General features: G+C 41.9%; 1 protein-coding gene across 2 annotated transcripts in view; it reads left to right on the forward strand.

The window, feature by feature from the left end:
* LOC115087527 (retinol dehydrogenase 16-like) overlaps positions 1-8,350 on the forward strand; it is a 51,676-nt gene extending 43,326 nt beyond the window's left edge. For both annotated transcript variants that reach the window (XM_029594858.1, XM_029594859.1), the window contains exons 4-5: positions 6,229-6,392; positions 6,608-8,350. In XM_029594858.1, coding sequence (XP_029450718.1) covers positions 6,229-6,392; positions 6,608-6,804 — 361 coding nt within the window. In that variant the 3' untranslated portion in view covers positions 6,805-8,350. The remainder of the gene's footprint in view (positions 1-6,228; positions 6,393-6,607) is intronic.
* Positions 8,351-12,109: the final 3,759 nt, after the last annotated feature.

A 12,109-nucleotide genomic window follows, 5' to 3' on the forward strand; every position in this document is an offset into this window, starting at 1 on the left:
ATATGTAGTGCTTTTAAAATCATTTACCCATTTAAACTGGTTTAACAAATATTTCAAACAAATGCCGATATTTTAAGTTTTATTATGAAAACATAACACTCATTACATCTGATTTGTAAAGGAGATTATAAATCTTTTTTCCAAAACAAATGTCATGTGTCAAACATCACAGGGCAATCAAATAATTTATTTAAAACTGTTCTCAGAGCAGGGAATGCTGAGAGATGATACAAGTAGATGTAGTGTACTTGGATTTTCAGAAGGCGTTTGACAAAGTTCCTCATGAGAGGCTTCTAGGAAAATTAAAAAATCATGGGATAGGTGGCAATGTCCTTTCGTGGATTACAAACTGGCAAAAAGACAATTTTCTCAGTGGAAGGGCGTGGGCAGTGGAGTGCCTCAGGGATCTGTATTGGGACACTTACTTTTCAATATATTTATAAATGATTTGGAAAGAAATATGACGAGTGAGGTAATCAAATTTGCAGTTGATACAAAATTGTTCAGAGTAGTTAAATCACAAGCAGATTGTGATAAATTGCAGGAAGACCTTGTGAGACTGGAAAATTGGGCCTCCAAATGGCGGATGAAATTTAATGTGGATAAGTGCAAGGTGATGCATATAGGGAAAAATAACCCATGCCATAGTTACACAATGTTAGGTTCCATATTAGGTGCTACTACCCAAGAAAGAGATCTAGGCATCATAGTGAATAACACATTGAAATCGTGAGCTCAGTGTGCTGCGGCAGTCAAAAAAGCAAACAGAATGTTAGAAATGATTAGAAAGGGAGTGGTGAATAAAACGGAAAATGTCATAATGCCTCTGTATCGCTTCATGGTGAGACCGCACCTTGAATACTGTGTACAATTCTGGTCGCCGCATCTCAAAGATATAATTGCGATGGAGAAGGTACAGAGAAGAGCTACCAAAATAAGGGGAATGGACAGCTCCCCTATGAGGAAAGACTAAAGAGGTTAGGACTTTTCAGCTTGGAGAAGAGACGGCTGAGGGGGGGATCATGAGAGGTCTAGAACGGGTAGATGTGAATCGGTTATTTACTATTTCAGATAATAGAAAAACTAGGGGGCACTCCATGAAGTTAGCATGTGGTACATTTAAAACTAATCGGAGAAAGTTCTTTTTCACTCAACACACAATTAAACTCTGGAATTTGTTGCCAGAGGATGTGGTTAGTGCAGTTAGTGTAGCTGTGTTTAAAAAAGGATTGGATAAGTTCTTGTAGGAGAAGTCCATTACCTGCTATTAATTAAGTTGACTTAGAGAATAGCCACTGCTATTACTAGCAACAGTAACATGGAATAGACTTAGTTTTTGGGTACTTGCCAGGTTCTTATGGCCTGGATTGGCCACTGTTGGAAACAGGATGCTGGGCTTGATGGACCCTTGGTCTGATGCAGTATGGCATGTTCTTAAAATCTTAAGTGGGGAGAAAGGGAAATAGAAAATGGTTATTTCCCCTTTCAAACAGTACTAACAATCGCAGACAATCCATGAAGCTAACAGGAAGCACTTTTAAATCAAATTGGAGAAAACATTTTTCACTCAACACACAACTCTCACTGTAACATTTGTTTACAGAGGATATGGTGAAAGCAGTTAGCGTAGCTGAGTTTATAAAAGGGGTTAATCAAGCTCCTGGAGGAAAAGTCCATAAACCATTATTAGCCATGCAAACTTGGGAAAGCCATTGCTTATCCCTGGTAATGATCAAGAAGAACTGGATCTCTTTTTTGCGATCCAGCCAGTACTAGTGAGCTGAATTGGCCACTGTCTGAGTCAGGATGATGGGTTTGATGGATCTTTGGTCTGACCAACTATGCTGGCATATCTTATGTCCCTTATGTAAGAACTCAAATTGAGAAACTGAAGGTCCAAACTTTCAGGTATAGTGGAGACTTCGTCCCTTACCAACATTTTCTCTTTTCCATCTGATGGTAGGTTTTGCAATTTTGGCCATTCCCCTACTTTTGAGACCAGTCAGCGCTTCCCTTAAAGGGAACATGTGTTAAGTCCATCCCTTGCATAAAATAATTGCCTAATATCTGCTAACAGCAGTGAAAATATTTGTATGAAAACATGTCTTCAGCAATAACATTCAAAACCGCTTTCTGCATGCAAATGAAATGAATAAAGAGCAAACTTTTGTTAAAAAAGAAATGAAGAAGGGAAGACTATAATGCCATAAAAGCCAATGATAAGTACCATCATTTTTCACAGCAAGAATTAAAGTTACACAAGACAGACTCTCACTGAAACAAACTAGAAAGACCATAAAGTATAAATAGGTACGTTCCAACAAAAACAGAACTGGAAACCAAAAGTCCAGTTGTATTATGAATGGAAAAACAGAAACATCATCATACCTCACAAAACATTAAGCAATAAAATCAAAAGACTTAAAACATTCATAATATTAAAACCATACTAATAAAAAGAATAAATGTCAAAACAGCTGATAAACATCCATTAATTTTTTTAAAACTTACATAAATTTGTTCTATTTCCCAAACACAAATACAATATTTCAAAACAGCAGAATCATCAAATACTACCAAATAATTCAAAATATAAAGATTTAAAAAACAAACAAACCCTGCTCTCCATACCTGGGATCTTTTGATTTCCAGTCACCTGAGACTGTCATGGATTGGGGAGTTAAGGCCACACAAATTATCTTCTCTATGCTTCAATACATTAATTCTCTCACATACTACCGCTCTCATATGCATGCCCATGCTCTCACGCACACTCCCTTTCTCTCACATATATATTATGTACGTGTGTGCCTGTGAGAGCCTATGTATGATACATAAGCTCTCACAGGCACATACACATGCATACAGGCTCACACACATATAAATACACATGCACACAGATTCTCATGTACACCAGTAATACAGGCAGGCACATACTCACACAGGTTCTCAGACACACGTATACATACACATGCACACAGGATCATAGCAACATAGTAAATGACAGCAGATAAAGACCAAAATGCTCCATCCAGTCTACTCAGGAAGGTGTTCACTTTAAGACAGCGGACATTGGTCTCGCTTATGCCATAAATTCTCTAATAACTGATTAGAGGCAAGAAACTGGAAGCTCACACACCAACACATACACATATAGACTCACACACATGCATATGCACACACATGGCCCCCTCTTCTCTTCAGGCTGCGGTGAGATGGACTCCACTACAGCCCCTGTCGGCTATTTTGACTGGTCTGCTGTGGTGAGATGGACTCCATTGTGGCCCCCACCAGCCAGCTTCACTCTGCAGGCTTCAGTGAAATGTGGTCCACCGAGGCCCCCACCTTGCCCACTAATCTCTTTTTCTCTTCAGGCCGCGGTGGGCTCCACCATGGCCGCACTGGCTTTTCTGTATTGAGAGAGACAAGATGTGATACCACCAAGAATATTTAAACTTACTGAGGAGGCACTGGGCAGGCAAGTAGTCACAGAGAAAGTAGTGGCAGTGCAGTGGAGCAGCGAAACAGCATTTGTCACCAATCAGGCTGGGTTGCACATGCCAGCTATTGAAAGACAGGCTGCTGCATTGGCAAAAAAAAACTTTGGCTGATGGATTGAGAAGGAAGGGGGAGAGACCACCGTGGCACAGTAGGGATCTTACTGCGGCACAGTGGTTGAGAAGCTCTGACATAGAGAGTCCCAGCTCTGCGAAGCTTACATTGGACACTGAGCACAGGGTCAATTTTGTGGGTCAGGGATCTTTGCTTTTTAAAGTCTCAGGGAGTGCACAGTCAGAGGGGTGAGGGGGGGGGGGGGGGGGAGGGAATAAAGGTAGGACCATTTGCTTCTGCTAGGGGAGGTGAGTTGCATGTAAACATGACTCCTGCTGTCTAGTCTGGATGTTAGGCCAATATTTCCTCTCTTCTTTTTCCCTTACACCCATTAACAGGTGGCTTGGTCACTGTAAAGGACACTGGAGCAGAGTCTGTAAAAGGAACTTTTTATTGGGGAAAATAGAGCAAAACAGCTGCAATCAGGGAGGGCAATGTCTGCAGCCACTATTACTATTACTGTAGCTAAATATCACCATAGCACAGGCACACACAGGAGGCATTCTCCAGCTCACCACAGATCCCAGGGAGGTCAGGAATTGAAGGTTGTGTTTTTGTTTTTTAGATAGGATTTGAATGTGGCCAGGGAGGGAGCAGGACACACCAGGAAGGTTGTTCCAGGCATTTGGTGATTAAGATGGAAGTTACAAAGCTTAGATTTGGCGATGGAAGAAAGGAGCACAGATAATAGCAACTTACCTGAGGAATGGAGTTCAGGAGCAGGAGTGTAGGGAGAAATGAGAGAGGAGAAGTAATGACTGAGGAGCTGCAGAGTGAAGACAAAGTGAGGAGGATAAACATTATAACTAGTAGAAGGTATCATTAATAAAAGGGGTACCTGATTAAATTCTGTGCTAAGCACTATTATTAACCTAAATGTGTTAGTGACAGCCTGTATAAGCGTTTGTTTTCCTCACTGTTTCCAATATTGAAAGCATGTTCAGCGCTCAATATCTGGCTATCTAATTGTCCACTGCAAGATAGCCGCCCTTAATCTTTCGTGCAGTGGGGAAAGATCGTGTGCGGCGTGCCTATGCCCTACATAGGTATTTGAATCCCTATGGGAGGGCTACCTACTAACTCGGGGTGGGGATTAGGTATGAGCGTCGGGGGTTGGGGGCCACTTTTGCATTCCACATGAGACCTACGGACAGAACAGTGGTCTCTAGTGCAGATTTGCTGGCCGTCGGAGTGAGGACGCTCACTCCAAGCGGAGATTTGGTCAACGTTCTCTCCACCTAGCATGTTGTTGCCCAGGTAGAGTGTCCATCAAGCTAGGTAGAGAGAACGTTGCCCAAACCACTTCTTGGTGTGAGCGTCCTCACTCCGACAGCCAGCAAATCTGCACTAGAGACCACTGTTCTGTCCGTAGGTCTCATGTGGAATGCAAAAGTGGCCCCCAACCCCCGATGCTCATACCTAATCCCCACCCTGAGTTAGTAGGTAGCCCTCCCATAGGGATTCAAATACCTATGTAGGGCATAGGCACTATAGTAAGTCTCTCTCTCTCTCTCTCTCTCTCTCTCTCTCTCTCTCTCTCTCTCTCTCTCTCTCTCTCTCTCTCTCTCTCTCTCTCTCTCTCTCTCTCTCTCTCTCTCTCTCTCTCCTCTCCCTAACACTGCTGTTGTTTTGCCACACAGGTTCCCACTTTACATATGCTCCACCCCTGAATACCAAATGACTAATTTGCATTCATGAATCACGTTAACAGCTGTTAACATGATTTGCGAATTTATCGCACACGGTAAAGTGCTTTGAAAATGAGGCCCTAAGTCACCGGTCTTATATGGTTAAATTAATAGGATATAACTTATCTGGCTAAGTAGTGAGACTTATGCAGATATTCAGCAGCATAGCTCAATATCAGGCCCGCTTTGTCTAGTATATGACTGATTATAATGGCTCCACTGTATGTGTTTGGTCTATTTAATAGGGATGTGCATTCATTTTAGATGAAATACTCAAAGGCAACGAAATTGTCTATTTCGTTTTGTTTTGGGAGTGCCACTAAACAAAAAGACGTTAGTGTGCACTAATGGGACTTAGTGCGCACTGAGTGAATGTTAGCATGCACTATCTATAGGCAGTGCGTGCTAATATCCAGTTAGTGTACATTAAGTCCGAAATTAGGAAAACACGAAATACCCGCCCCAAAACCATTTAAAAAACTAAATTAAGCAGATAACCATGACACAAAAAAAAAAAATCAGTGCACATCCCTATATTTAATAAACTCCAACAGGCTGTATCAGAGCCCAGTGCACTGAGAAGGAGACATCACTTCCAATATCTGAGCCCAGTGCAGTATGTCCATGCATCCCAGAAGCAGAGAGCTTCTCTCTCCTAGAGGAATCATTAGCTTGGAAGTTGAAAATGTTCCATCAACATGGTATGAGCCTGTAAGAGAGTGTTGTGGCTGCTTCTACAGTGTATAGAGTGCTCATGTCTCCATGTAATGACATTGTAAATATGTGTTAGGTGTTATGCCAGTCTTTGTACAGTCTACAAGACAATGAAATTGAAGGGGGCTGTGGTAGAAGCTGGAGGCATGATAGAATAGATTAAGATGAGTCCAAAAACCAGAAGTGGAAAGGAAACTGAATTCTTGTATTACAGACGAGAGCTGTGTTCCTTCGGTGTGAAAGTCTGCATCATCGAGCCTGGTTTTTTCAAAACGTTCGTCTCAGACTCTCAATACATAAAGAAGAACATCCAACAGATCTGGAACTGCCTGCCGGCTGAGATCAAGGAAAGCTACGGACAAGACTTCTACAACAAGAGTAAGTCTTCTGCTCTCTCTTTATACAGGATAGAGGAAGGTTTGAGCATGATATATCAGAGAACAGAATCTCATTTGTGGGGCTGTTGGACCAAAGAAGAACTGTGAAACTTTCTAATTATAGTCCCATGAATTTGATGAGTCTGTAAAACTATTTTTGGTTGGAAGGTTTGCTTGCAGCTGTTGATGTTATCCTGCTTTGGCCTGCTTATACAGATTCCAAGAGGGTGCAAGATTTGGACCTGGTCTGTAATTCCAAGCTGACCCTGGTGACGGACTGCATGGAGCATGCTCTGACAGCGGTGCACCCCCACACACGTTACTCTGCTGGCTGGGACGCGAAACTCTTCTACCTCCCGCTTTCCTACTTACCAACGGCCCTGGCAGACTTCCTGATGAGGCTGATGCAATGAACTAGCGATGTGCACACAAAAGAAATGCCTCCAAGACTCTGCTGGGAATATAATACTAGAGGTTTTCATTGTTAGCAGAAAGGACCTTATCATCATTGTCAGTTTGATCATCAGCCAAAGAGAAGATATTGGGCCTTATTTCATAAAAGATTTTTACTGAAAACACCAAATGGGGAAATCCTTTTTCAAAAAGACCCATTGAATATTGTGTGTAAGATTTAATGTAGCCAAAATCCTACTGATACATTCTGGGTCTAGTGCTGTGAAAACTGTAGACAACAGCAGATAAGGACCAATTGGCCCACCTAATCTGCCCAAACCTCTACACTGCTGCAGGTAATGATATCTCTTAGCTGTCACCATACAAGTCTGACTGCCTGCAGGCTTTATCCAAATCACTTTTCTTATTGTTTCCTCTTTGGTTCTCTACCATTCTAGGTAGATAAGCATACAAGTTCCCATACTATACCCAGAACCAACTTCTTCTACCTCCCCAAATCTAAACTTATCCTCTCAACTCAGTGCTTTGAACTGCCCTTTCTAAGCAGATTTAAATTCTGTCTTGGTATATCTGCTGTTAGAATATTCCAGGTATCTTTCACTCTTTTCAGTAAAGAAGTATTTCTTCTTCTGTGCCTTCCTCTCTGCAAGTTCACATCTTGTCATCTGTACCCATGGTGAAATGAGCTGTTGGTCTCTGTCCAACACCCACTAAAATGATGTCCAGCTGTGGGAAGTGTCACTGTTCACCACTTGCTTCTGTGCTACACATACCTGGGAACCTTTGACTTGTGATCGCCCTGAGATTGCTATTGATGCAGGAGGGGGGGGGGGGGGGAGGAATAAAGTGCCTAAGCTTTCTCTCTCACCACCATCCCTCATTAATCCATATTTATTCTCCTCTCCCTCCCTCATCATCACCACCACCACTTCAGAGTTGATCCCAACATTCTTTCCCTTCCTCTCTCCCTCTTCATTCTTTGCTCACATCCCCTATAAGTCACAGCTCCCTGACCTGTTCACCCTCTCTCTACCCTCAGCTGGGTGAGCCCCACATCCTGGAATTAAGGCTTCAGACTGAGTTGTGTGGCAGCCCTTCTCATCATGCTGCCTGCAGTGTCTGCTCTAGACTCGCCCCTTCTCTCCTGTTCCCTGCAAGTTTGCTGGAGAAGGGGAGGGCTGGAGCTGTAAATAGAGAGCTTTCTAGTGTACCTCCCTCTCCCCAGTACCTAGTAATTGATGCAAATTCCCCAAGTTTCCAGGTGATATCCTGAGAGCTCCCAGGAATGGTACTGCAGAACAGATTCTTAGAGATATCGTTTTGTTTTATATGACGACACAAGCAAGGAGTGCATTTCTGATTTGAATGACATCCTGGGTAGGGCTGGGGAGTCTGCCCCTTTACTCCCTGAGATGGGGGTATGACTGGCACTAGGAACATATTAACTGGCACATTTCATTGTCCAAGTCTGGATAAGTTGAAGAATTTACATTTTCCTTTTTCTCTCTCTATGGCATCTTTAAATAAAGCAATCGATGAAATCCAGCACTTGCTCTCTTTCTGTGTGATGCTGCCTCTATTTCTTGTTTTCATACTATGTGGAGAGTAGATGGCAGCCACTGTGCTGCGTTTGTCAGCAGACTCATGAGTTACTGCTCTTTCCAAGCAGTTGGCAGGTTCTCCAGCAAGACCTCTGAGGAGAAATAGGCCAAGTCACGTGGAGACCAACATCCAATCAGTGACTTCCTCCTCAACCTGATAACACCAGCACAATGTCTCTGCAAGATCATTCCTCTTCTAAACATACGATTTACTAGAATGTGGATAGATGAATGCCGGTGAGATTGGTCGCTGGAACGGAGACGCTGGAGCGAGCGGACTCACCCTTGACCCTGGACATCTCGTTGAATCCCGGCGAGCCGAAGCGGCTTGCACCTTCAACTAACAACGGTGCAGAACCAAGCAGTCCGGTCGCAACAGAGCCTCCCCAGGCGGTGAATCTGGGTGGAGCGAATAAGGCAACTCGAGGCGGTGAGAACATCGGAGCGAGAGAGGAGAAGGCCAGCCCAGGAAAAACTACAGAGGCGGCCGCTCCCCACCCGATGGAAGGTCAACATCTGGGAGAACAAATCTCCTTACTGCAAGGATCTGCCAGGAGCGAGCAAGGTAATATGGAGGAGGGAGAAAACCGTTTAAGGGCAATGACTGCTGGTTTTGGGATATCTACATCAACAAATATTACACAGGAAGGGATATGGGCTGCTTTGAAATCTATAGAAACATCTATTAAATCTCTCTCCCAAATAACCTTGGATACAAGAGAGCAAACGATAACTAATAATAAATTGATAAGATCATTTAATGAAAAAATGGACGGTGTGGAAAAGAGAGTGGATTCCATAGAGAAAATCCAACAGAAGTTGATAACTTCTGAGAAAATTGCTAATAAAAGATTAGAGGGAATAGAGAATTCCTTAAGAGCTCACAATTTGAGAGTTCTTAACTTTCCTGTTCAACATTTAACATCCCCTCTAGATATGTTCAAGATCTATATGAACCGTATATTAAAGATTCCAGATGCAGCAACTCCTGTTATCATCAAGGCTTACTACCTACAGCAAAGGGAAACTACAGAGCAAGCCGTAGTTGGGCCTTTAATGGAAAATCTGGACTTAACAAACTTTTTGGAAACTTCATTGGACTCTGAGATCAAAATAAGGAAGCCTCTCCTTATTTCATTTGCTTTCCTGTCTGAAAGAAATTATGTTTTAAAATTATTTCTTTTTTTTTTTAATTCTTTATTTATTGATTTATATAATTATTACAAGAATCCACTTGTACAAGAATGTCCTACATACAGTATATAGGTAAATATCTCACAAAAATATAATCAAGAGAAATTAAATATATTGTATCTGTAGGATAATAAAAGTAAAACGGGAGAGCTTAACAATTGAGCGTTATTTAACCAGAAACATAATTATATATAATTAAAGAGGGTGACGTGAGAGGTTTCTCCGTTATATTTTATACATACACCAAAACAACCTGTCTAAGTCGGGTTAGGATGAGAATCAAGAAAAGTCCTCAAATGTATAGGATCTTGAAATACATATCGCTTTCCCTGAAAAACCAAACAACATTTACATGGGAATTGGAGTCTGAAAGATATTCCCTTCTGTAGAGCCTCTCCTCTCCTCTCGAGGAAAGTTTTCCTCCTCATTTGGGTTTGTTTTACCAGATCTTGGTAACACCAAACTTTTTGGCCAAAAAATAACGTCTGGCTGTTTCTAAAGTAATTTTTAAAGACATTATTTTTGTCCATTAGAAAAGTAAACGTGACTAATAATGGTCTTCTACACGAAACAATCATTTCTTGGGATGAATTCAAAAGATTTGACAATTCTGGTATGTCTTGTTGTTCATTTTCTTCTTTTTTATTTGAATAAAGATAGTAAGCTTTAGATATCATAGGCTTCAGTTCATCTGGGATTTTCAATATTTGAGAGACATAGAGCTTAAAAAGATCTATTGGAGAAATATTTTTCAAAACAGGGAAATTTAGAAATCTTAAGTTATGAGCTCTCAAAACGTTCTCAACTTTTTCTATTCTTTTATCAAATTCCAGTTCCTTTTGAATTATCACTGAATTCACTTGCTCCACTGACACAATTTTTTCTTCCAACTTTACAATTTTATCTTTCTGCGTTTTTATTTCTATTGCATTGTCCTTAACTTGCTGTTTGGTCTCAATTACTTCTTTAGTAAGTCCCAAAATTGCTTTTTCCAGAGATTGGAGAGTTTTCCAGAGATTGGAGAGCTTTCCACATAATGTTTAATGATATCTCAGGTTCTGCTGTTGTATTTATTTGTAATACATTATCCTGAGCCCCAACTTCACCCCCGCAGGCTGCTAGGCCAACGCCATTACCAGGCTCCACTGTTCTTAACCTGGCTTCGAGACCAAGACCCGTGCCTTCCTCCCCTCCTCCGGGTTTTACCTTGTCTCCGTGCTCCTGCATATTAAGACCTTTTCTTTCCCCAGCCTGCCGAGGTAGTGCAGCCTCTCCTCGGATCACCTCCATTGGGCTCCCTTCACTCCGCTGGCCGTTTTCTTCCTCGTGGCCTGGATGCGCTGGTCTCTCCGGTGAACCGGGGCTGAGAGATATTTCGGTCGGGGACGTTGGCTCACGCTCCTGAGCACTTTCCCCAGCGACCTTCACACCCGGCGTTAACGGAGGAGCTGCAGCAAAGAAACTCCCGATAGTCGGCTGTGATGGCTCCAGCGGTGTAGAGGTATTTTCTCCGGTCTTTACCCGGGCTTTACGTTTGGTATGCGGCATGCTTGCAATGTTCCAACAGAAATTCTCAGGAGCTCCTACCGCTGCGTCCGCTCACGGCGCCATCTTGGAAAGCTCTTTAAAATTATTTCTAAGAAATAGGCAGGTATCCTTTTTTGGTCGTCCTATTTGGATTTACCCGGATGTTATAAAAGTAACTCAGGTGAGACGTAAGGAATTCTTACAAATGAGATCAGAGGTATTACAACTTGGAGCGAGCTTTGTGTTAAAATATCCAGCAAAATGTTGTATAAGATATAGGAATGTACAATATGTATATCTAGAACCAGACCAGCTCAGAACCTTTATACGGTCATTATCCCCGGATAATCCTACTACTGCTTCAGCCATATAGAATAAAGGTTGTGTACTAGTGTGTAGCGACCTGATTTGTAACACAGAATTTGCTTATACGATGCTCTTTATTACTTTCCTCCGTCCCCTCTAAAATTCTTATAATTTTGTTGTTGGTCATTATGTATTCAATTCTTGTTTCTATTTTTCTTGAATTATATTACTTGTAATGACAACAACTTCTTTTCTGTACAAGTTTGATGTCTTGAGTATATTTTCAAAAATTTGAAAAATAAAGAGTTATAAAAAAAAAGAATGTGGATAGATGGATTCAGGATGAGTGGGTTATGCACCTCTACCAGAAGATGGAGATGGAGCAAACTGATGTCACAGTATATATATACTCCTGCAGTGATAGCCTGCCAGTATTCTCCATCTCCAGCAGATGGTGGACATGCATTTCCCTACTGGGGAGTGCTTTATTTTGAAAAAAAGAAATAAGGAAAATAACATTGCCCCGCTTTCCTGTGGTGATAACAAATGGTCCCTCCCCCAGTTGAGAATTCCTGAGGTGATTTCCGTGGTCCGTCAGATAAGTGCCTTGGTCCAGTGGCTGGTTATTAGACTGAGGTGGAATTAGCTGACTTAAGCAGCTGAAAGGCAGTGGGTG

The sequence above is a fragment of the Rhinatrema bivittatum genome, chromosome 3 (assembly GCF_901001135.1).
Source record: "Rhinatrema bivittatum chromosome 3, aRhiBiv1.1, whole genome shotgun sequence".
In the NCBI taxonomy this organism is placed as follows: domain Eukaryota; kingdom Metazoa; phylum Chordata; class Amphibia; order Gymnophiona; family Rhinatrematidae; genus Rhinatrema; species Rhinatrema bivittatum.